This window comes from Lotus japonicus, chromosome 1 (genome assembly GCF_012489685.1).
Source record: "Lotus japonicus ecotype B-129 chromosome 1, LjGifu_v1.2".
Classification (NCBI taxonomy): Eukaryota; Viridiplantae; Streptophyta; class Magnoliopsida; order Fabales; family Fabaceae; genus Lotus; species Lotus japonicus.
In genome coordinates, this window is record NC_080041.1 from 103,767,662 (window position 1) to 103,793,773 (window position 26,112).

The following is a 26,112-nucleotide window of genomic DNA, read 5'->3' on the forward strand; positions in this document are numbered from 1 at the left end:
TGTTGTTCCGGTATGTTGTTCGTACCATAATCAAGGAGACATTTTGTGTTTTATTTATAAAGCACTTTAAAATATAGTCTCTTTTACGATGCATTTTATGAAAAAGCACTACAATTTCATAAACTAGTGACGAAATAATACTCTATCTAACAATCCGTCACTAATGTCCTTTTTACTACTATTTCACTACGGTGTTTTCCTCGACATCATACTTTATGGATTTTTTGACAGCTTTTCCAACCTCGTCCATTCGACTTGCTTGTTTCTCTGTGTGATAATATAGTTTGATTGGGATCTCCAGTGTTGATTGTTTGCAAACTTCCTTGGATTGTCATTCGAATTGTTTTAAATGTAGTAGCTCTAGAAGTGCTGAGATTTCTAGGTTGGTTTGTATGGAAGTAGATCAAGAAGTGTTGTGATCCAATTCAGTGACCCTTGTTCAAAACACAAACTTTCAAAATGTCCTATGACCACCGCGCTGAAACCTTGTGACCGCCATTGTGGTAGTTGGTCGGAGAGGGCATAGTTGCTGGTGAAGAGTCGAAGTAGGTTGAGGGGAGTAATTATATCTTCACACCTCAAAAATGAGGTGTAGAGAGGTGGAGGAAGAGAGAGATAGGAAGAAAGAAGAGAGAAAGAAAAGATGTGATAAATGATTTGATTGATAGAGAAAAGAGAAATAAATAGAAATGAAGATGGAAAAGAAGTAAAGAAATGTGTATATAGAATAATTATATCTTCACACCTCACTTTTGAGGTGTGGAGAGGTGGAAGAAGAGAGAGATAGGAAGAAATGAGAGAGAAAGTAAAGATGTGATACGTGATTTAATTGATAAAGAAGAGAGAAATAGATAGGATAAAGGTGGAAAATAAGTGGAGATGTGTGTGTATATCATAACTCGTGTATTTATCATAACTCACGTTGAGGGAGAAGATGAAGCACACACTAAATGAATTTATAAGTGTAATATTTGGATTCAGATTTTGTTTTGATTTTTTTAATTTTAATTAAAATTGTGACATGTCAAAAGGAAGTTATATTATTGGAGGATGGTGGTGCATTAAATTAAAATCATTATTAAAAGGGTTGTCTAAATGATCCATAAGAAAGTTTGGGTTAAATAACTCATCATCCAATCACATTTGAGATAAGTGAGTTGAAAATAAATTAATAAATCAAATATAGAAATTTCAATTCACTTATGTTTAATGTGATTGCATGATGAATTAATTAACCCAAATTTTCTCACGAGTCATTTAGACAACCACTTATTAAAATTAAAATTATATTACAAGTTGATGAACACGTAACTAATATAGTGTCTTTATGGAATATTCAGTTTGTTTGTGTAGCTAATAGAGTATGCTTACAAGTCACTTTTTCCTGAGAATTTTGTATGTGCGAGCATTTTTTCCATGATTTTATCTCATCAGCCAAATAGAAAGTTTGACACTTTCAAAATTGACGACTGCTTGAGGACAGAGTACTCATCCCTTCCTAGTTCCTTCCCATATCCCGTGCAATAAGTGCAACAACAAGTCAACAACTTCTAGTAAACCTCAAGAATCAAAGATAAGATTCGAACAAGGAATCCACTACTCTTCTTCCCTGTCTTCACCACCACACAAACAAGCATGGAGAATTTCAGAAAGAACAGAGTCCCCATAGAGACGACCCTCTCTATGACACTGTTGTTGTTGTTGTTCTTGTTGTTCTCTCTAGAGGTTAACTCATACGAGTACGACCCTGTTGATAATCTTGCTATCAACTGCGGCTTCTCCGGAAGCATCACCTTCTTTGAGAGAAACTGGGTTGGAGACATTGACACCAAATTCATCGAACCACAAACAGAGCAACCCTCTGTCACATCCAGCGCTTCATCAACCCCTTCTTCAGTCGACCAAGTACCCTTCGCCACTGTACGCCACTCTCAATCAAAATTCACATACTCTTTTCCAGTCTCAAACGGCCCCAAGTTCCTTCGCCTCCATTTTTATCCAACCACTTATGCTAACTTTGAACCAAACAACGCCCTCTTCTCTGTCACAGTTGGCAACCTCACCCTTCTCAAACACTTCAACGCCTCACTTTGGGTCAACAGAGATGATGATAACTATTTGACAGTCACCAAAGAATACATCATCAACGTGGAAACAGGGGAGAGGCTAAACGTGACTTTCACTCCAACCACCACCACTTCTTATGCTTTTATCAACGGGATTGAGGTCGTGTCCATGCCTCCATACCTCTATTACACCGATCCCAACGACTCAGATCCAAGTGATGATTTGAAGTTGTTGGGTCGTGGCACCCAATCTGGAATTGATACCCACAAAGCTTTGGAGACAATTTACAGAGTCAATGTTGGAGAGAACCAGATTTCACCGCATGATGACACAGGCATGTTCCGGTACTGGGAAAACGATTCTCCTCGCTACTTGGAGCACGAATACCCAGGCAGTTATCAATCTGGCTTTAACGTTCAGCTGAACTACAAACACAACTCTGTTCCGAATTACACTGCACCGGAGAATGTTTACAAAACCGCAAGAAGCTACGGCAAGTATGCAGATGCCGCGGCGAATTACAACGTAACGTGGAATTTTGAAGTTGACTCGGAGTTTACTTACATGGTGAGGTTACATTTCTGCGAGTTTGAATATTGGCTCATCAAAAACGTTGGGGATAGAGTTTTCCAGATTTTCATAGGTGACACTTTGGCTGAGCACAACGCAGATGTGATTGTCTGGAGTGCGAGTAGTAACTTAGTTCCTGTTCACAGGGATTATGCTCTGCCTCTGTACTCCCAAGGAGGATCTTCATCTCAGAGTAAGAAAATCAATCTTTCAATCAAGCTGCGAAGACTGCCAAAGAGTATGATCACCAGATACCATGATGTCATATTGAATGGTATTGAGATTTTCAAAATCAGTGATGATGCAGATAACAATCTCGCCGGACCCAATCCCCAACCACAACCAGTTCTATCTCCGCCGCAGCAAGTGCTATTGCCATCCAAAAACTCGAACAACACCATAGTTATAATAGTGGTTGTTGTGGTTGCAGTTTCATTTCTCATCCTAGCATTTGCTATGGGCGTCTTAGTTTTCCTGAGACGAAGAAGAAGATCTCGTGATACGGAGGACACAAAGAAAGAAGGCTCGACGTCTCTTCCATCTCATCTCTGCCGCTACTTCACAATTGCAGAGATCAGAGCTGCAACAAACAACTTCGATGAGGTTTTCATCATCGGTGTTGGAGGGTTCGGAAACGTGTACAAAGGCTACATTGACGGAGGGTTCACACCAGTTGCGATCAAACGCCTTAAATCGGGTTCTCAACAAGGTGTGAACGAGTTCTTGAACGAGATCGAAATGCTCTCTCAGCTTCGTCACGTTCATTTGGTGTCACTAATCGGTTACTGCAATGACGGTGTGGAGATGATTCTCGTGTATGATTTCATGCAACACGGAACTCTCCGTGAGTGTCTCTATCACTCTGATAGTATCCAACCTCTCACGTGGAAGCAGAGGCTGGAGATTTTACTGGGTGCGGCGAGGGGGTTACACTATCTCCACGCGGGTGCAAAGCATAATATCATTCACCGCGACGTGAAGAGCACGAACATCTTGTTGGATGAGAAATGGGTGGCTAAAGTTTCAGATTTCGGGTTGTCAAAGGTGGGCCCCACGGGGACGTCGATGACCCACGTTAGCACGGTGGTGAAGGGTAGTTTTGGGTATTTGGACCCAGAGTACTACAAGCGTCAAAGATTGACGCTCAAGTCTGATGTGTACTCATTTGGTGTGGTGCTTCTTGAGGTGTTGAGTGCGAGGCCACCTTTGGTTCGTAATCTGGAGAAGAATAAGGTGAGTTTGGTGGATTGGTTTCGGAGATGTTATGAACAAGGAGGGATTTATGAGATTGAAGAGATTGTGGATCCGTATCTAAAGGATTCTATTTCGGATGATTGTTTGAGATGTTATTGCCAGATGGCATTGAGTTGTTTGCATGATGATGGGAATCAACGACCTGCGATGAGTGATGTGGTTGGGGTTTTGGAGTTTGCATTGCAGTTGGTGGTGGTGAGTGAGGAAGATAGGAGGAGGAGATTTGGTGGGACCCAAGAAGAGGGGATAGAAAGTGAGCAAAGGTTATCACGGTTTATAGGTGATGGTGATCATGAGAGTGGTGGTGTGCTTTTCACTAGTAGTGATGATTTTGGGTCTGGGACTAGCAAGGTGACCACAGTCTCTGCCAGTACCGAAGAAGAAAACCCTTTGGTTTCAGCTACGGTGTTCTCTGAGATTGGAAATCCAAGTGCACGGTGAAGGGCGTCCTAGTAAACAACAGTGAAATAAGGTTAGTCATGATGAGCAATTGGTGTAGGAAAAACATGTACTCTCACTTATTTTATGGGATTATTTTCTCATGTTAGTTAAAGACTTAGAAGTAAGAATAAAGTTTCATTCATCTCCCTAGTGGAAATGAGTTGGATACGTAGGAAGAAAAAAGAGAAAGTTAAAGTATGTTTAGGTGGTATGATTGGAAGAAAAGAAAAAGATGAATATAAAGGTGAAAATGACAATGAATGAGAGTGTGAATGAACCAAAATTCTTGAAGTATTAGTTTTTTTTTTTCCAGATAAGCTCTTGAAGTATTAGTGTTATTTCAAGTAAAAATTAGGTGTGATTCTGAATTTACTTCTCTTAAATACTATTGGTTCATTTACTATAGTGCTTTTAATCAATTGGACAAGCTCTCAAGCATAATGGGTGAAGTTGACTAAATTATCCATGAGAATGATTTAACCCCATCCTAATGAAACTAGAAATGGTTGGTTTTAAATTCAAAAAAAAAAAAAGAAATGGTTGGTTTTTGATTTTTTAACTACTACAATCAAGTATTTCTGAACACCATTGGCTAGAAAATAACCAAGGGAAACAGCTATCGATAATGACCGTTGCAACATACAATAATGCTAATTATCAAAAACTATAAAACATGCATTGACAGTGTCAAACCGCCAGAAACATGAGTGATGTTTTGTATATATCTTTTTTATAGATTGCCTTTAACAGGGTCCCAAACCTCCACATTAATGTCTAAATTCGTTGGGGGTGTACGAATCTTTATTCACAGCCACTCCTTGTTCACAACCACTATGTGTCGGTGATATTGGCAAATACTTATTGACATTATAGTATTGGCATAGATCTAAAAAGAATTAAGTGGCATAAAGAGCTAAAGTTTCTATTATCTCTTGTGAGCTAAATACATCATCACGATCGAAAATGAGGGGTTTCCTTTCTCTGGTGTTTCTCGTTGCCCTGGTGATCACAGCATTCATAGTACCTGAAAAGTACCATCATTGCATGGCTACTGCTGGGGATTTCAGGAAGAGCGGGTCAGAGTCACAGACAAACACCACCGATGCTGCTGCTTATGGATGCGTTGGCCTTCACTGCTTAGTAGCTGATGATATTGCCGAAGCTAATCTGTTCATGGATCAACAACAGCAAGGGATGCTTGCAGCTAACTTCCATAAGCAAGTAACTCGAAGACAACTAAGTAGAGGTAAAGTAGTTAATTGTCCACCTAAGAATTTGTACGGTGCCAGTTCCTGCCTTAACAGTAATCAAATCAACAAAGCAAGGCCATGTGTTTCCAGCAATAGAGAATATCCTTACTGCTTGCACGCTAAGGCGTAGTAATTAATTAAATAAGGATATGCATGCTCTTGCCAATCTGAGGAGATCTCTGATTACCCCTGAATTACTGTAAATAATAATGGCACTCCCCTGCAATTTGTTTTGGGTGCATGTTTTTTATATTCCTTTCTTTTTCTTGTTCTTGTTCTACAGAATGATTTTCCGGGTTTCGTTTTAAGATTTTACCATGGTATGTTCGGCATGTGTGTCGGTGTGTAATTCTATTTCAATGGTGAAATAAAGATATGTATAAATTATAATAATGTGTCTGCTAATTAAGACTAGTTCTAAACAACATTAGTAATGCGATACAATATTCTTTGTTATTGTTGTTTTCATATTTCTTAAGAAATACTTCAAACATAGTCCCGAGTTAGTTCTATGGTAGATGATCTTAAAAGTTAATCCACAATCATGTTTTACAACTAATTACATTATTATGTATTATTATGTAGTATATGTTATTTTCAATAAAATTCTTATATGCTAAAATTAATTTGCATAAATTACATGCAGCGATAAACTCGCTTATACTGTTATACATCATCTTTCCAGCACTATGTATCATTAGTATTTTGGTTTATAGCCCGTGGTGGAACCAGTGGGCTTGACCATGCTATAGTCACTCCTAAAATTTTATTTTTCTTTACAAAATATTATATATTTTTTACCAATATTAAAATTATACATGTACAACATCACACCCTCTTTTGCCTTAGCACCACCCTCTTCAGAAGTTTGGCTATGCCACTGTTTATAACCTCAATAAAGATTTAAAAAAATGATGTTTTCCCATCCGAATAATCCCTTCTCCAAACCATATTCCACCTTCAAACAACATTCTCCCACTTTCCTATCTCATTATTACCTGATGGAGTTTGTTTTTTTTTTCTTTTTCCAAAAGAAAAATATGTATATAGATGAGGAAATTGATAAGCATATACAACCATCCTCAGAAAAGCCCAAAGAATCAACAAGACCAACACCTAACCAAACAACCCGGTTGTTCCGGTATAGAACCTTAGACTTAGGCTAATCAAACTGAGAGCAAGCGAAGTAACGAAAAGCTAAGAAAATGGGTAAAATGATAGGTCCCTCTATCGCTTGGGTAGTGCCTTTTATTTATAGCTTGGGTTTTAGTCCGAATAGACTATGGGTGACCCGGCCCATTAAGTACAGAATATTGAGTTAGCTCAATTACATGATAACTTGGTTCGCCCATATTAGACCACAAGTCCACAAGACACTAAGACTTAGAAATAAGGCGAAAGTGTCTTATATAAGCCCACAATGATTCGACGATAAAAATGATATGGGCGCGCAGGCTCCAATGTGGATGTAAATGGTTACACACAATCAACAGAATAATAAACTCAAGCAATAGTCAGGGCGATCTTTTGCTCTAACCCACCTGCAAATAAGTGATTCGCCTGGATATAATGACAGATAAGTTAAATTAAATAATATGCAAGTATTAACGACACCAAGAATTTTCAACTTTTCTTTCCTCTCTCCCATGTGCTTCTGATCAAAACGTCATTTCGTTCATTTCATATCTACTGTGCGTCATGGTGCACTCTGAATCATCATTACCTGCTATAACCATCCTACTATATCTGCACAATAAATATACTTTGAAACTCACAGCGACATTAAACCTCGACACGGTAACATTTGTCACCCTCATCATTGCATCCCATTATTCATTTAAAACTCACTAACAAAAGAAAGAAAAACTCTAAAGCAACACAACCTAAAATCAAACGTCGCGTCCTCTGTTTTTACCATTTAACATTCTTAAAGGCGCGCCGATCCATGAATTCAAAACGTTTGAATGTGTGGCTCAGAACGACGCGTGATTCCACCCCAAATACGCGCTTTCTCTCACATTTTCACTCTCCGTTTTCACTCTGCTATAAATTCCATGTACCCTATTCTCCCATTTACCTTCATCTTTCCCTCAAATTTCACACAAGTTTACTCTTACTCTTTCTCATCTTCTAGAAATTTTCAAAATCACATCACCTCCAGAGATTCCTTCCTTGAAGATCCATCCACCTCCTCCACTTTTTCCTGGTAACTTACTTTTCTTCCTTACTTTCCATGCGTGATTTTTCTTCCTTTTCTCCATCCTTTCTTTAAATCATACTTTTACACCATTCTTCCTAAAAAGAGCTTGCACACGAAAATCAACTTAATAAAACCCACATGTCATGACCATAATCTCTTATAATTTCAGGATTTTCCCCAAAAATGGATGCTAAACGTACCCGTAGAACTCCTAAAGCCTCTAATCTTCCTCCCCTTGCTCTTGATTTATGGGTTTCTAGTAAAGTTAAAGCTAGGTTTTCAAAATTTTGCAGTACTAAAACGGTAATGGACTTAATCACTTCCAAGACTTTTCGCACTGATGGTCAAGACGTTTATCTTGACATTGTTCCTTGCGCTCCTGACGAGCCTTGCTGCTTTGGCCAAAGTGAGGATAAAGGAAGAAATCACACTTACTTCTTTGAAAACATTTTTTCTGACCTTAAGTGTAAACTTCCTCTATCATACTTTACCTGTTATATCCTTACCCTTCTAAATGTTGCGCCCACTCAACTTCACTGTAATAGTTGGGCTTACATTAGAGCATTCGAACTCCTCTGCCAAAACTTAGGCATAGAGCCCACCAGCAACAAATTTTTCTATTTTTTTGAAACTAGTGGTAGGAGTGTTAAAGGGGAATATCTCTCTTTAGCTGCTGCTAGGGGAAAAGGTCTATTTACTCTATTTAGAAGCCACTATAAGCATTTTAAAGGGAAATTCTTGAGGCTAAATGAAACCGATAAATGCAAAGATGTTTTCTACTTTGACGACGGAAAACCAAAGTTTCCCTTTTACTGGACTAACCGATTTGAAGCCGTGATCAAACTTCCTGATGATTCACTGACCCCCGAAGAAATGGTGGATTGCAAGTTTTTATCTACTATTGACTTGAATCTCACTGAATTTCTCGATGCCCATTTTGAAAATAAACTGGGCGCGTATATAGGTAATATGCTTGAATTTTGCTCATACGCATTTCATTTTCTATTTCCATGCCTTATACTCCTTTTCTGTTTCAGCGAACATGACTCGCCTTTCAGATGAAGATCTTTTGCGTTTTCGCCGCAAGCAACAGGCGGCCAGGGAGAAAAGAAACCCAGCCAAAGCTTTGACTGAAACTGATGGAAGTCACTAGGGCACTGAATCCAATCGCCCACAAAAGAAAAAGAGGAAAACTGACATGTCAGACCCAAACAAAGGAAAGAATGTCAACCAATCCTCCATGGAGAAATTTATGGTGAAAACCAATTCCCCAAATGCTGCCAACAAAAATTGTACCACAAGTGCCCTGCCTTCGTCATGGAAAAACTTGCTTAAGGAGTTTGAAGAACTGACTTCTGAAGAAGTCACTTCGCTGTGGGATTCTAAGATTGACTTCAACACCCTGGTGGAGACTAACCTATTCTTCGAGGCGGACCGAGAGAAAATGAGAAAAATTGGGCTTAAAGAAGCTTGTCAGGCCATTATGACTAAGGGTTTGGAAATCGCCGCCATTTCCAAAATGGTGGATCTTTAAACTGCCGGTTTTGATGGGATTTCTGCTGCCAAACAACTTGAAGAAAAGGAAAAGGAAATCAACAAGTTGAAAGCCACAATGAAACTCGTGGACAATGCTAACAAAGTTAACGAGAAGAAAGTTGCAGATCTGACCTCAGAGAAGGTGAATCTAAAAAAGAATCTGGAAGAAATGCAAACTACTCATCGATCCCAAAGTGAAGAAATCGTGAAAGCTAAGGCGGAAATTACAGAATTGACCTCTGCAAACTCTGAATTGAAAACTGAAAACTCCAAACTACACTTTGAGATTTCAGAACTGAAGAACTCTGTACTTGACCAACTTGAGGTTGGTTTTGCCAAGGCTAAAGAACAAATCCTTCTTCTTAATCCTGAAATTTCTATCAATCTTGTTGGTTCCGATCCTTATGCAAGGATTGTTGATGGCAAATTGATTAGTCCCGATAATGCCGAAGGGGAAGAGGAAGAAGAAGAAGACAAGAATGAAGAAGAAAAGAACAATGGGGGCGACACTCAAGGAAAAGAAGGCGAAGGAGAAACATCTTAAACTTAAGTGTTTTAGATATCTAAGTCTTTAAATGTTTTAGTATTTAAGTTTCTTGCTTGTTTGTTTCAGCCCTTAGTACTTTGCTTGATGTGTAATTCTTATGACCCCCTATGTAATGCTCCGCCCGTTAATTAATGAAATATGTTTTTCCCTTTTATTACCTTACTTCTTTCGACTTTCATCTTAATATTTTTAATTGAATCCAAAGTCTAAACTTTATTTCATCTTTCAACTTAGCAGAAAACATTATTCTGATACTTGAACACATGAAAACATAAAACATTCTAAGTTACTTGCCACATTTCAAGGCTATTTACTAAACCAATATTGAACCAAAAGTACTGCAATTCACTAACCTTTATTTTTGGACTTGCTTTGACTTTCTTCTCTCAAACCACTGTTGACTGGAAAGTCATATAACTTCAAGATCATGATAAATCGTTTGATTTACTTCGCCCTCATATATCGTTATGCATAGCGGAAAATTGCATAAGCAACTTTAGCAATTTTATTAAATTTCCAGTGAAATCTTTGATCAATCAACTTCTATTGGAATCATAAGGCCTTTGTAATTTTAACTTAGTCAAAATTTTCCATTTTGAACGTAGTTATATGCTGAATCAAAAATTTCCATTTTGATTCAATCGTTTTGCTCGCGTGGAGACTTGTGCTTGAATTGGGTAAGCTTAAACCAATCAAGGCTGTGCTTATGAATTCGTGGTCAAATGCTCTAGCTTTAAGAGTCTTACTCTTTCTCAATTGCCTGGCATCGCTCAATTGATAGATCTAAGTTGATATGTTTCCAATCAAGAAAACAAAATAAAAATGTTGCACACATGAACATTTTTAAAGGTTACGCCTCTTTAAAAACTCTCCCGCCTGGGGTAGAGAAAAGAGTGCATACCTGTTATTCATTAATATGTGATGCCTCGTTAAAAACTCTCCCGCCTAGGGTAGAGAAAAGAGTGCATCCCACTAAGTCTTACACACATAACGTAGTCTTAAACAACACATGGAAAATAAACGTAGTCTTGAACACAACATACTGCTATAAACTTAAACAGACAAACAAACTTCATAGGACATAGATGGCGAATCAACTGTAATAATAACGGAGATGCTGTGCATTCCAAGCCCTTGGAACCCTTCGCCCAGATAATTCTTCCAAATGGTACGCTCCTTGACCCAAATCACGTAAGATTCTGTAAGGACCCTCCCAGTAAGGTGACAGTTTTGAATCTTTCGGACCCTTTGCCTTTCTGCGCAAAACCAAATCGCCAACCTGCATGTGTCTTGGGACCACTCTAGTGTTGTACCGCCTTTCTGATCTCTGTTTTACCACAGCCTGCCTCAGGCGAACCTCTGCCATCACCTCTTCAGCCAAATTCAAATCTATCAGCCTGTTTTCCTGATTCTGACCCTCATCATATGTTGCTACCCTGAAAGTCACATCTTGGACTTCCACTGGAATCATTGCATCGTCCCCGTATACGAGCTTGAATGGCGTTTCGCCTGTGGTGGATTGTGGTGTTGTATTGTAAGCCCATATCACTGTGAGTAACTCGTCAGCCCAGAGTCCCTTCGCTTCACCCAACCGTTTCTTATTGCCATTCAAAATAACTTTATTCGCCGCGTCCACTTGACCATTAGATTGTGGATGCTCAACAGAGGCAAATCGCATCTCAATTCCCATTTCAGCACAAAAATCTCTGACCATTCTGCTTGTAAACTGTGTCCCATTATCAGATACCACTGTTGCTGGAACGCCAAATCTGCAGATGATCTTCCTCCAATAGAACTTTTTAACTTTCTCTGCTGTAATCTTAGCCATAGACTCCTCTTCTATCCACTTGGAAAAATAATCAACTGCTACTAAAAGAAACCTTCTCTGAGCTCCTACAGGAGTGAAAGGTCCCAAAATGTCAACACCCCACATAGCAAAAAGCCAAGAAGAACTCATGGAACTTAACACTTCAGGAGGTGCTCTATGTAAATCAGCATAAACTTGACATTTCTCACACTTCTTCGCATAGTCCATACAATCCCCTCTCAGAGTTGGCCAAAAGAATCCAGCTCTGAGCACTTTCGCCGCTAAAGATCTGCCTCCTACATGGCTTGCACATACACCCTCATGAACCTCAAACATAATTCTTTCCGCCTCATCTTTAGAAACACATCTCAGCAAAGGAATTCCGACCCCTCTCCTATACAATTGATCACCAAGAAGTGTATAATGACTTGCTTCACGAATCTGATCTTTAGAAAACTTCATCAAATCAGAACCCTCTGCTTCCAAACACTTTTTGATTCGCCCCATCCAATCTGAATCCACTACAGTTAGCATCATTATTGTCTCATCTTCCTCAATACTTGGGCTGTTCAAAATCTCCTGGATGACTGACTTATTGTTTCCTGGCTTCTTGGTGCTTGCTAACTTAGACAGAATATCAGCCCTTGTATTCTCCTCCCTCGGAACATAATTAATTTGTACTTTGTCCATCTGTTTTATCAATCCTTGTGCTTTCAATAAATATCTAGCCAACTGTGCATCCTTCACTTGATATTCGCCCTGAATCTGCCTGGAGACTATCTGAGAATCTGTCTTGATCATAAGGCTCTTAATGCCCATTTCGATTGCCAACTTCAAACCTGCAATTATAGCTTCATACTCTGCCTGGTTATTACTTGCTTTGAAGTCAAACTTAAGTGATTGTTCAACTGTCACGCCTCCTGGTCCTTCTAAAATTATTCCGGCTCCACTTCCCTTTACATTAGACGAACCATCGACAGACAAACTCCATTCTCCAACTTCCATAGCTTTCTCACTGGAAGACATTTCATTAACGAAATCCACCAATACCTGTGCTTTAACCAAACCTTTCCTTTCAAAAGTGATTCCAAACTCTGACAATTCAACAGCCCAGGAAACCATTCTTCCAGCCAGATCAGGCTTTTGCAAAACTTGGCGAAGTGGTAAGTCAGTTTTTACCACAATTGGAAAGCCTTGAAAATAAGGTCTTAATTTCCTGGCGGATATGATTAAAGCTAATGCAGCCTTTTCAATTTTTTGGTATCTAACCTCAGCTCCTTGGAGGGCATGACTCACAAAATAAATGATCCTCAAATCATCTTTATTCTCTTGCAACAAAACTGAACTGACAGCATTATCTGATATGGAAATAAACATTGACAATGAAATACCTGGAATTGGTTTAGCTAAAATTGGCGGGCTGGACAAATGATCCTTCAAGCTGTTAAACGCCCTTTCACATTCTTCAGTCCACTGGAAAGCTTTGTTTTTCCTTGAACACTGAAAAAATGGTGCTGATTTTTCTCCAGAACACGGAAGAAATCTGGACAGAGCTGCTATCCTTCCTGTTAACTTCTGCACATCTTTGACTGAGGTTGGACTCTGCATGTCAAGTACCGCCTTACACTTATCAGGATTCGCTTCAATACATCTCCTTGTGATCATAAAGCCCAAGAATTTTCCACTTTGAATTCCAAACGAACACTTTTCTGGATTAAGTCTCATGTTGTGCTTCCTGAGCTCGCCAAATGCCTCCTTTAAATCAGAACAGTGTGCAATCATTTCCTCGAATTTAACCACCATGTCATCCACATAAATCTCCATGTTCCGCCCCACTTGCTTGTCAAACACCTTGTCCATCAATCGCTGGTACGTTGCTCCTGCATTCTTCAGCCCAAATGGCATAGTTTGATAACAATAATCTGCCTGGTTTGTCATGAAAGTTGTCTTCTCTTCATCTAGCTGATACATTCTTATCTGATGATACCCTGAATACGCATCCATAAGGCTAAGCATTCCAAATCCAGATGCCCTATCCACAAGCTTATCAATATTCGGTAGAGGATAAAAATCCTTAGGACAATGCTTGTTCAAATCTGTATAATCAGTACACATCCGCCACTTTCCATTAGCTTTTTTCACCATTACCACATTAGCCAACCATATTGGATACTTAACCTCCCTAATGAATCCAGCTTCCAATAACTTGTTGGTTTCTACCTTCACTGCTTCTGCTTTTTCTTCGCCCATCTTTCTTTTGAACTGAACAATAGGTTTCGCTCCAGGATTCAATGCCAATTTGTGACAAATAAATTCCGGATCGATTCCTGGAAGATCTTTTGCACTCCATTCGAATAAATCCATATTCTCATATAACAATTTTACCAACCTGTCCTCTTGACTTATAGTTAAATTTACACCAACTTTTAAGTTTCGTTCGCCAATTTGGACCGCCTTAGTTTCTTCTTCTGATGTCATCTTATTCTCAATGAATCCATCGCAAGGATCCAAACTAACGTCTGCCTGATTCACATTCACCTTATATACTCGATGCCCTTCCTTCACTGCTTTCTTTCCGATATGACCATACTGCTTGAAGCTCTCCGAATAACACTTTCTGGCGACCATCTGATCAGCCTTTAAAATTCCAACTCCCCCTTTGCTCAACGGATACTTAGCTGTTAAATGTCTTGTGAAAATGATCGCCCCCAATCTGTTGAGTGAAGGCCTCCCAATGAGCACACTATAGGGCGAAGTACATTTCACCACCAAAAACTTAATAGTAAACGTCTCCGCATTTTACCCTTCTCCAAAGACAGTCCTCAACTCCACATAACCTCTAACAAATACCTTTTCTCCAGAAAAAACCCACTAAAGAACCATCATAAGGCAACAAATCAGATTCAATTATCCCCAATTTCTCAAAAGCATCTCCATAAATCAAGTCCGCCGAGCTCCCTTGATCCAAAAGCACCCTCTCAATTTCGTAATCAGCAATTCTCAGCATTACAACAATTGGATCGTCTTCATGAGGTTGAACTCCCTCAAAATCTCGCACAGTAAAAGTTATATCGGGTTGATTGGTTGCCCAACTTCCCCAATCGTTAGAATAGACAGCATTAATGGAATGAACGTACCTCTTACGAGCTGAATTAGTAGTTCCTCCACCACGAAATCCACCAAAAATAGAATGAATCCGCCCCTTCGCTTTCCCATCTGACTGTTTATTCTGTTCATCATTATCAATCTCCTTTCCCTTTTCATCTCGCTTTGTTGAAGTTTCTGCCTCATCTGTATTGTTTCGCCCCGCTAAGTGTTGCATACATCCAGCCTTTATTAATTTCTCAATCTCCTTTCGCAAAGTGAAACAATCATCAGTGTCGTGTCCCGAGATTCTATGATACTCACACCACTTTCTCTTATCCACATTGCTGCCTGTTGGTTGTTTTGGTTGCCGGGGAAAACGGATTACATTCGCCTCCAAACACGTGTGTAAAGCTTCGGTTAAATTAACCGCCAATGGTGTTACACGATCATTTTGATTCTGTGTCCACGTCATCGATTGTCCATACCCACGAGGCCCATACGGTTGAGCACGATGCTTAAATTGAGAACGGTTATCATAACGGTTCCTGTAATTGTATCCTTTATCCCCACGTTCGGCCGATCCTTTTGAACGCTGATCTGTAACTGCTCCTTTCTTCGCCTCAAACTGCTGTTGTTGTCCAGCGTACGCCGCATTCGGGCGGTTCTTATTGACTTGATCACTTTGCTCCTCCCTTATGAATCCTTGAACTCTCACACGTAATTGTGCCATCGTCTCCACCGGCTTTCTGCTTAAATTACTGTTCAAACTCCCAGGCCTTAATCCTAACTCAAACGCTGCAATGCAAATTTCTGGCATCTTATCCTCCAAATGAACAGACAATTGATTGAATCGCCCCATATACGACTGTAAGGTTTCATTTGGACCTTGACGAACATTAAACAATGTCGCCGGAGTAACCTTCTGGGCGCGGCTGGTTGAAAATTGAGACAAAAACTTTGCCGATAACTCTGTGAAATTCACAATCGAACGTGAAGGTAAAGTGGTGAACCAAATCATTGCCGATTTCTTGAAAGTTGATGGAAGCATCTTGCATTTGAGTGCATCTGATGCTCCCACAATAACCATCTTCGTGTTGAAATACACCAAATGATCCTTAGGATCAGTATCGCCATAATACGAATCCAAAACCAGCGTCTTCAGGTTGTCTGGAACGGTAGTGTTTGCTATTTCTTCTGTGAAAGGTTAGAAATCTACCACCGTTTTCGCCATCCTTCGATCGCCCTCTCTCAGCCCATGTGTCTGGTTGAGATCAGTAAGTTGATTCTGAAGTTGCTGGTTGTGTTGACGGAGATCATTGAGATCATCCATGATCCGCTGGAGAACATCGGGAGAAACACCATCAGGATGATTTTGGTTCCTCTCTCCGTTCGCCCCAGATCGAGTCACCATTGTTTCTGCTTATGAAGCCTAGGAAAAGTTCCTTCGGCCCCACGGTGGGCACCAATGTTCCGGTATAGAACCTTAGACTTAGGCTAATCAAACTGAGAGCAAGCGAAGTAACGAAAAACTAAGAAAATGGGTAAAATGATAGGTCCCTCTACCGATTGGGTAGTACCTTTTATTTATAGCTTGGGTTTTAGTCCGAATAGACTATGGGTGACCCGACCCATTAAGTACAGAATATTGAGTTAGCCCAATTACATGATAACTTGGTTCGCCCATATCAGACCACCGGCTTAAATACAAAACCTCCCAAGTTGGTTTTTTTTTTCTTTTCAATAGCTTGAATCTAACTTTTTTTTATTTAAATTAACTTTAGCCGTCTGACTTGTCGTGATACCAACTAAATGCACCAGCCAACGGTTTCGCCCACTTGCACCCATAAATGGGAGCCTCCATTCATTGTGTGTTTGGATTAACTTCAAACTCACATTAGTACATATTCTAATGTAAAGAATCACATTTTTTAAATAAATAAAGAGTTGGATGGGATGAAAGAACTTTTATTAGTGACAATGATATTGTTAAATTGTGGCATTTAATGTATGTCACAAGTGTTATTATCGATATTCACCTTAAATGTCTCTGGCATTTTTCTGCTTAAGTCCGGTTTTATATGCCACAAATCATTTTAGTAATTACTGGCACACTTTAAATTCCAGTAATTTAAAGTGTAAAAAAAACCAAACTACACAACATGTCTTCCGCATGTTAATTCTTAGGTAATTTCGCAGGAAATTGTTCCGCAACAGAAAAATCTGTAGATAAATGCGTAGATAAACAATGTTCCAATACTTTTCCAATTAAATTCGCAAAAAATCATGTCAAATTCATAATCATAAAAGGAATTTACAGTATGATTATTGCACTCATTTCAACAACCATAGTCTCGTGCATGAACAACCATAAAAGGAATTTACTGCATTTGTAGACTCAGCCGCTCTAATTGGGTTTATTGCAAGAGTAAAAATTGAAGCCATACGGGGTAAAAATTGAAGCTTGATTTTGTGAGGGTGGTGGGTGATGATGAAGGTTCTAGGAAGAGGATAAGGTCGTGGCTTGGATGTGAGGGTGGGTCGTGATGATAGGACCTAATGGGCCTAATATCCATGATGGATGGAAATTAGGTTTTCCCTGTTTTATTAATAAAGGGCAGGATCCCACTTGACTCTTACCGTTCTTTAACTGCTTGAGTAGATTGTCAGAGACAAGAGATCAAGTGGAAGATCTTGTTGCTGTTGCATACAATTGTGTGCTTGCTTCCGCAAATCAAAAGAACATGTAAGATATCTTCAAGGAGAGAGGTACACAATTTATCATAATTTCGTATGGTGTTCTAATTGCTAGTATTGATCCAGTTAATATGTATTTCCTTCATGTGGTATCAGAGCAGGTTATACTATGATTAGAACCCTAGAAATTTAAATTGTGAAAATTTCGGATACATCAAATTTGGTATTTAGGGTTTATGAAATTAGAAATTATAAACCTACCTCCATAATTGAATTTGATTTCTTTCGATTGTTATGTTTGATTGTTTGGCAACTTGTTGTTACTGGGTTTGGCTTTGAACTGACAATATCCGTAAAAGAAAAGAGAGAAGAGATGTGCGTTTATTCGTTTTTTTTTCCTGGATGATTAAAAAAACAGGAAACTGGAAATTCCTTTACTGTGGGGAACATTTATGGTCCCCATGACGACAACCAGAGAGAAACTGTGTTCAGAGCCATTGGGGATATTCTGGAATTGGTTCCAGGTCAGTTTCTTATAGGAGGTGATTTTAACACAATTTTGAATGATGGAGAACGGAAAGGGAGCGGCCTAAATTGCTTGGGTGATCCTATTTTCAAATCCTTTGTTGATGACTGGTCCCTAGTTGACATGCCACTGCATAATGGAGAGTTTACTTGGACGAGCTCCAGGAATGGTGGACTAAATAGCAAGCTAGACAGATGGCTACTCAATACTGAATCTATACTACATTTTGGTGGCGCGTGCCAATCAGCAGAGGATTGGGGTGTTTCGGACCATAGAGCAATCTCCCTTGTCCTAGGCTCACTGGATTTTGGTCCAAAACCTTTTTCTTTCTATAATTATTGGCTGATGGAGGTTGGTTTTAAAGAGCTAGTTCAGAGCTGGTGGTCGTCGACTGTGGTTGAGGGCTGGTCTGGGTATAGCTTGCAATGCAAATTAAAGGAGTTGAGGGGAAAAATTAGAACCTGGCAGAAAAACAGGGGGGGTTTGGGGCTTAGAGAAAATTAAATCCCTGGAAGAACAATTACATGAGATTGTATCTAGAATGGAGAGGGAGGGTGCTTCTGATGACCTGAGGAAGGATAGACTCCAAATCCTAAATAACTTATGGCTGGAATATCGCAAAGAAGAAAGCATGTGGGTTCAGAAGTCTCGAGTGCGATGGCTGAATTATGGGGATAAAAATTCTCAATATTTCCATAAGGTTTCAAAAGTGAAGGAGTCTAGATGCAGCTTGAGCTCTCTATCATTCGACGGAGAAACGCTCACGGCACCCCTCGCAATCAAACACGCTGTATTTAACCATTTCCAATCCTTTTTCAAAGGGGGAAGAAAGGTAACTGCAAAACTGAGGTGTGACAATCTTGCTAAGCTAGGGAGGAACTGGAAAAAGCTTTTACAGAGGAAGAAATTTGGGCAACCATCCAAGCTTGTGATGGAAATCGAGCTCCGGGACCGGATGGTTTTAATCTTGCTTTCTATAAGGAATTCTGGGGAGTGATAAAAAATGACATAATGAAGGTTTTCAATGACTTCTATGAGCATGGAAAACTAGTTAAAGGCATCAATGCGGCCTTTATAGCTCTTATCCCAAAATTCCCTACTCCGGCCTCCATATCCGATTTCCGCCCTATTAGTCTAATTGGGAGCATATACAAACTAATATCCAAAGTTTTAGCTACCCGGCTTCAAGGTGTTATGCCCTCCATCCTATCGGAAAATCAATTTGCTTTCACCAAAGGAAGACAAATTGCGGATTGCATTTTAGTGGCAAATGAGATTGTGGATGCCATGAAGAAAAATCGTGAAGGTGGCGTACTTTTGAAATTGGATTTTGCTAAAGCCTATGACAATATTAATTGGGCTTTCCTGCTGAATCTTCTTGAAGAAATGGGCTTTGGGACTCGGTGGATAAAGTGGATGGAAGAATGTGTCTCTACAGCGGCTCTTGCAGTGCTCATAAACGGGTCTCCTACTGATTTTTTCAAGATTGAAAAAGGCCTCCGCCAAGGGGACCCTCTCTCCCCGCTACTATTCAACATTTGTGTCAATGGATTCTCATGCATGCTGAATAAACTACTCTCCTTACCTAACCCTTGTGGTTATCAAATTGGTGAATCTCTGATCATTAATCACCTTCAGTTTGCGGATGACACACTCATTTTCTGCAAAAGTGATCCAGAACATATTAAGAACATTGGAGCCATTCTGGAAATTTTCCTTGCAATCTCGGGTCTAAGGGTGAATTACTCGAAATCCTTGCTTTTGGGCTGCAATGTAGACAATGACACGTTGAGTTCCTTGGCTGCTCTCATGGATGTCAATGTAGGATCCTTGCCAATATCCTATTTGGGGGCTGCCTTGGGGGATAACCCTCGAAGGAAAAACTTTTGGGCACCGGTTTTGGACAAAATGAGATGCAAATTGGGGCTATGGAGCTCTAAATGGCTGTCATTGAGTGGCAGATTGGTGATGCTGAAATCCGTAATGAGTGTTGTCCCTATATATCAAATGGCTGTATTCTTGGCCCCCGTTGGGGTGATTGGTGATATGGAAAAATTGATGAGATCTTTTTTATGGGGAAGAAGAGAAGGTGGCCGACGAATATCGTGGATTGCATGGACTCAAATTTGTAAAAGATTGCAACTTGGAGGCTTGGGTCTTGGTTTTTTAAGCTGGAAAAATAAAGCCATGTTAATCAAATGGTTTTGGAGGTTCGGGACCGAGAGAAATGCACTATGGAGGAAGGTCTTGTGTGCCAAATACAATTGTAACCCACAGCTGATGTTACTCCATGAGATGCAGGTACCTTCTTCTCATCTATCTGTTTATGCTCAAGATATATTCAAAGTGCTGAAGGCTGATTCGGTCATATCAAAAGTGTTCAAAGAGGGTTGTTTCTGTTGTGTTGGTGAGGGTCAAAATATTAGGTTTTGGCTTGATCCATGGCTAGATTCTTCACCAATCTACATCAGGTTTCCTCGTCTTTTTGCATTATCACAAGACAAGAATGCCTTTCTTGGCTCTGTGGGTTCTTATGCCAATGGTAAATGGTCATGGAATCTAAATTTGCGTCGACGATTGTTTGATTGGGAAATTGACCAGCAGAGGCAACTCTTGGGGCTTATGAATTTGATTGTTCCTTGTGAGGGGCCGGACTCTATAATATGGACTGGTGATCCAAATGGTATGTTCTCGGTCAAAGGTTTTTGTGCTGCTGTGGAATTGAGAATTTTTTGGGAACACTCATGGCTGGTCCCCAAAAGAATCCGAAAAGTAGTCCCTCCGAAGGTGGTTCTATTCACTTGGCAGCTAATGGAAGGCAATATAGCGGTAAAAGAAAGCTTGATTAGAAGGGGTATTGTCATAGAGAATGGGGGCCTCTGTGATATTTGTGGATTGGAGGGGGAATCGGAGAATCATCTTATGTTACGTTGCCATAAAATATGGCAGCTTTGGGGTGCAATATTGGCAAGGGAAGAAGTTCTGTTTTGCATCCCTTCTTCTGTTCAAGAGCTAATGTCTGAATGGCAGTTCCTAAGATCAAAATCTGATCCACTTTTGTGGGAAATTATCCCGTATGCCTTGTTCTGGTCCATTTGGCGAGCCCGTAATGATCTTGTTTTCAACTAGAAACTGTTCACCTTTGAAACCGTGTGGGATATTCATATCATGAGAGTCCAATGGTGGATCAAAGCTTGGTGGAAGGAATGCCCTTTCTCAACCTTTGATTTTTCTCAACACTTTGAAAAGATTAGGATCAAATCAGCAGCTCCGAAAGTGCGTTTGGTGGATTGGTCCCCTCCCCCTGCTGGGATGCTGAAATTCAACGTCGATGGTTCGTCCCGTGGGAACCCGGGTGTGAGTGGTGCTGGTGGAGTTTTGAGGGATTCTCAAGAGACGACCCTGGGTAAATTTTCCATCTCTGTGGGTTGCACTTGGGCCTATGTGGCTGAAGTACAGGCCATTCTTCTGGCTCTCGTCTTCTGCAAAAATCATGGGTTCAAAAATATTATTGTCGAGAGCGACTCAACCCTTGTTGTCGGGTGGGTGATGTCCAAACTGAATCGGCCTTGGAAGCTACTTAATGACTTGAACTTGATTGATCGCCTCATGACGGAAGTAGCATGCACTGGCGTTTATCATATCTTCCGTGAAGCTAACACTATTGCCGACACCTTAGCAAAAGAGGGCTGTGATCGAAGCACCCCGTTTTTTGAACTCAGATCTTCTGTTCTGGATCCGGCCTAGTTTGACATGTTGTTTTGTTGGGTGCTGTGCATAAGTGCATTCGAGATTCCCCTTCATGTGCTGGTTTTGGATCCTTCGGTGCGGTGTCGTGGCCTCTGTTCCGTGGTGTTGCCTGTGGTGTTTTGTTTCTGCCTGCAGCTGCTCTGTTTCTTGTTATTGGCTGTTCTTTTTCTTTCTTTTTCTGTTCTCTGTATTTCCTGTTATTCGCTGCTACTTTGGGGGCTTTCTTAAGCCCTTTTGTTTCTCTTGTTCTTTGCTACTGGATGCTCTTATTATATTTATATATATATATATATCTTCTTCTTTCAAAAAAAAAAAAGAGGGGTTTATCGTTATTATTATTGTTACTTGTGATATTATTATTTTTTCTGTGATTTTGAAATCACTGTGTTGCATCGTGGTTCACATTTTGAGCAAGACAGTAGCCTTATGTTTCTTTGCAATAGAAAGATAAGAATATATATATGAAATGGAGTGTTTTATGTCTGATGAAAAAAAAAAGGATTATATAACATTAGAGCAAAGCTAATGATTAAGTGAGCACCGATTGGATAATGCACAGGGCTGGTTCGTGGCTGGTTTATAGTTATAAGTTTTTTTTTATCATGTTTCATGCTCAATTTCTTCATGGATAAATTAATTGTGGTGCTGGAATGCTCTAAATATCATGGATGATGCCAGATTTTGACTAATATCAGTGTTATGGACTGTCATAGTTGAGGAAGTGATAGTCTTAGGTGCGTTTGCTAAAATGCTAAATTCAATTTACTCTCTAATTGGTGTAAGGGTTGAAGTACCCTTGGACTTCCCTCAAGTAATTCTTTGCTTATATAAAGTCAAATAAAATTGTTGACAAAGGTTACTTAGCCTTGTATCCACCAATGGAAGAATTTCCTTTTTTTTCTAGGTTACTTAGCCTTGTATCCACCAATGGAAGAATTTTCTTTTTATTTTTCTTTTATTCTTATATGCACGTGATTCATCTTTTAAAGCTCCAGTAAATATAATTTTCATATGGTATATGAGTGAAAAGACATGTTTGAAAATTTTGAGTTTGGAAAATTTTGGAGCTAAATAAGAAATTTTTTTTGTGGGCAACTATATATCCTTGTTGGAGCTTCACTAATTTAGTAAATGTCCCACCACAGTGTGCCATTTGCAAAATTAGTGGGTTACCTGTTGTTTTTGTTTTTTTTTTTGTTTTTTTTATATGTTTGGGATATGATGTCACTTGAGTTAAATTGTGTTTTACCTCACTCACAGGAAGTTAACTCATAACTAATTTGTGGTGACATATTATTTTGTGGGATGAACATGACAATAAAATTCTCACGCACAGGTGTTAGATTTTTGTAATTGTTGATTTTGTATAATACATTCTCCGCCCACAGGAGAGTTTATATTATATGTCATCTTTATAAAATTTGGGTAATTGTTGTTACATGTAATTTGCCCATGTTAATAATTTTCTTGATGTTTATTTTCAACTCTTCTGACTTTTTCCATGAATAACTCAGTGAATTATATAGAGTAATTACCGAGAGATAATTATAAGAGGTGGAATGATGATATTGAATTGACGCTCAATTTGTTAGATATTGACATGGAAATTAGTGAAACTGAGCCTGTTCTAACCCCTGAAAGTACCATTAAGCAAAAGGCTGAGTGACTGATTTAATTTTGATTCTTAATTGAATGTGCTAATAACTCTTATAAAAATTGAATTAGCCGCGTTAATACTTCTCGTTGAAGTGAAAGGCTTTCTATTATCACATGTTATAAAATTTCTTGAACTTTCATATGCAATAAATATGATGTATAAGTTTATATCATTTTTTTTCTTCTATATATGTTCTTTCAATTTAAAAAAAATAAAGGACTATGAGACGTGTGTATAGAGATGTTTTGGAGATATAAATATCTTGATGATGCTAGTGTTATTCTTTAAATGGATATGAGAATCAAATTGTTTGTTTTGACAATGTTATGAGCTAGGTGTTTTTTCATGAAAAATGACATGAAATAATGTATTTTGTTGATGTATAATTTGGATAGGAATATAGGTGATGCATGATTACTTGTTTTAAAGACATAGAAGATACATTTTACTTTTATGATTGTGTTCCAGACGAGGGAGAAAATTGTAACATGATCATAAAATTGTGTTATTTTGACATGCAACAGAAATTTTACATATTCAATTTAATTGGATGATTCTATATTTATACAATGTCTTACATTTAATGGTACATGGTTGTATATTTTTCCTATAATTTTTATCACTAGGGTGTGATGTTAATACAAATTAACTGAATGTTTGTTGATATGTTTCTTGTGAAACATGGTTTCAGGAAACATATATATGAAGTTGAGAATGATTGTTTTAGACTGTAATTTCATCCTTGTTTTTTTTTAAAAGTGCTTTTAATGGATATGAATGATCGTCACCACAGTGACTAGTTCTTGATGTTAATGAAGGTACTTGTGGTTCTAACTTGAAGATGATTATGTTACTTGAATCAAATAGTACATTAGGCTCCTCACAAGAAGTTTATTATATGAGTTGTTTTGAGGAACATGAAACTTTATTATGGGATTCTGTGACAGTGAAAATTATCTGCCCACAGGAGTTGAATTTTCTGAAAACTGTTGTATGTGGTAGATGTTCTACGCACATGAGAACTTATGTTCAAAACTTATTGAATCCCTGTTACGGAGGCAGTGAAAGTTTCACCCACAGGTGTCAAATTTTCTGAAACTGTTGTATATGGTATTTGCTCCTCCACAGGGGAGTTTATACTCATATAGTTTTAAATCCTTTGACTAAATAAATATTATCTATTTGATCAGCCAATGACTATTGTGTGTTCACTTTCAACTTCATACCATGATTTTCCTTGCTAAATGATCTGGTAAAGATGTTTTAAAGTTGGATTATAAATCTTCTCAATGGTAGAAATATATAAAGTGATGATCTTTTGCCATAATGGATATGAAAATTTATCCATAAGAACATGCTAAAGTTAAGTTTAAACTTAAGTGAATTTTCTTCTTTGCAAGAAAATGTTAATTGACTTGAAAAGTGGGAGTCGTAATATGCTTGTTCCTCATTTTGGGTTGTACAAGCATATGTTTGAAGTTTATAGAGAATATGATTGTGGCTAATCAAATATTGTTAAATCATATTCTTGTGTTTTATTTTATTTTATTATATTCATATGTGTCATGCAAGAAATTTGATAGCATGAATACAAAGAGAAGCCAATTATTTTGGTCCCTAATTGAGAGATGTGCAAGGCACATTGTTTATTCATTTCTTCATGAAATGTGAGAGTTTATTGATAAGATCGATTTTGATTTTTTTTGTCTCTGATGTTTAATCAACTATTTTTATGGCAATTGATTGATACTTCCGAGCTGAGTACATATTATTTTGATTAATAGAATCATGTTATTTTTAATTAGCTCCGAAGTGTGATAGTTTAGTGATATTGATAATTTATCACTATCATAAACCTATGTAGTTTAAGATTTCTTGATATGATGGGTCAGTGGGAGTTGATTAGAAATTGGGATTAAATCTATATGTAATTGTGACTCCCACAGATATCATGATTTTGTTGTTATATGCATACGATTATAAATTGTGATGTTAGAATAATAATACCTTGGTATGATTATAATATCTGGAGATGGTGATGTTTTCGTTGAAAACATTGATCTTTCACTAAAAGATTGTTTGTTCCTTTCAAGGAATGATGTTTCATTAAGAAACTTGTTTAATGTCTCCTTGGGGAGATGGTGATGTTTTCTTGAGAAAACATTGGTCTTTAACCAAAAGATGTTTTGTTCCTTTTAAGGAACGATGTTTAATATAAAACAAATTTATTGTCTCCTTGGGGGAGATGTTGATGTTTCATGTGAAATGTGAAACATGTTTATTTTCTCCTTGGGGAGATATTGATGTTTTCTTGTTGGAAAACATTGATCTTTCATTTGAAAGATGTTGGTTTCCTATATGAAAATGATGTTTCATGTGAACGTGTTTGTAATCTCTTGGTGAGATTGATTGTGGTTTGTTGGAAAGACACGATGTGGATCTATACACGGTAGCATGAAGATGATGATCACATATTATGCTATGTTGTGTACCTGCACTGCATACTTGTGTTATGATCATGTTGATGTAATTGTTGGTTATGTGGTCATGGGTGAACTAAACTTAATATAGTTTATTTTTGCTTATGACTCTTAACTAATGATTTTGTTTGTGTGGCCACAGTTGTTCAACTCCAGAGTCGTTTTCAAAATGAATTTGAAAAATAAATAAAACTCAATCAATATCGCCCAAGTGGGAGAATGTTAGAATTTTATTCTAATTTGGGC

General features: G+C 38.5%; 1 protein-coding gene across 1 annotated transcript; it reads left to right on the forward strand.

Moving 5' to 3' along the window:
- Nucleotides 1-1,333: 1,333 nt before the first annotated feature.
- Nucleotides 1,334-4,623, forward strand: LOC130728627 (receptor-like protein kinase FERONIA). Its single transcript, XM_057580148.1, has one exon. It carries the CDS (start codon nucleotides 1,636-1,638, stop codon nucleotides 4,330-4,332), a length of 2,697 nt encoding a protein of 898 aa, XP_057436131.1. The 5' UTR covers nucleotides 1,334-1,635; the 3' UTR covers nucleotides 4,333-4,623.
- Nucleotides 4,624-26,112: the final 21,489 nt, after the last annotated feature.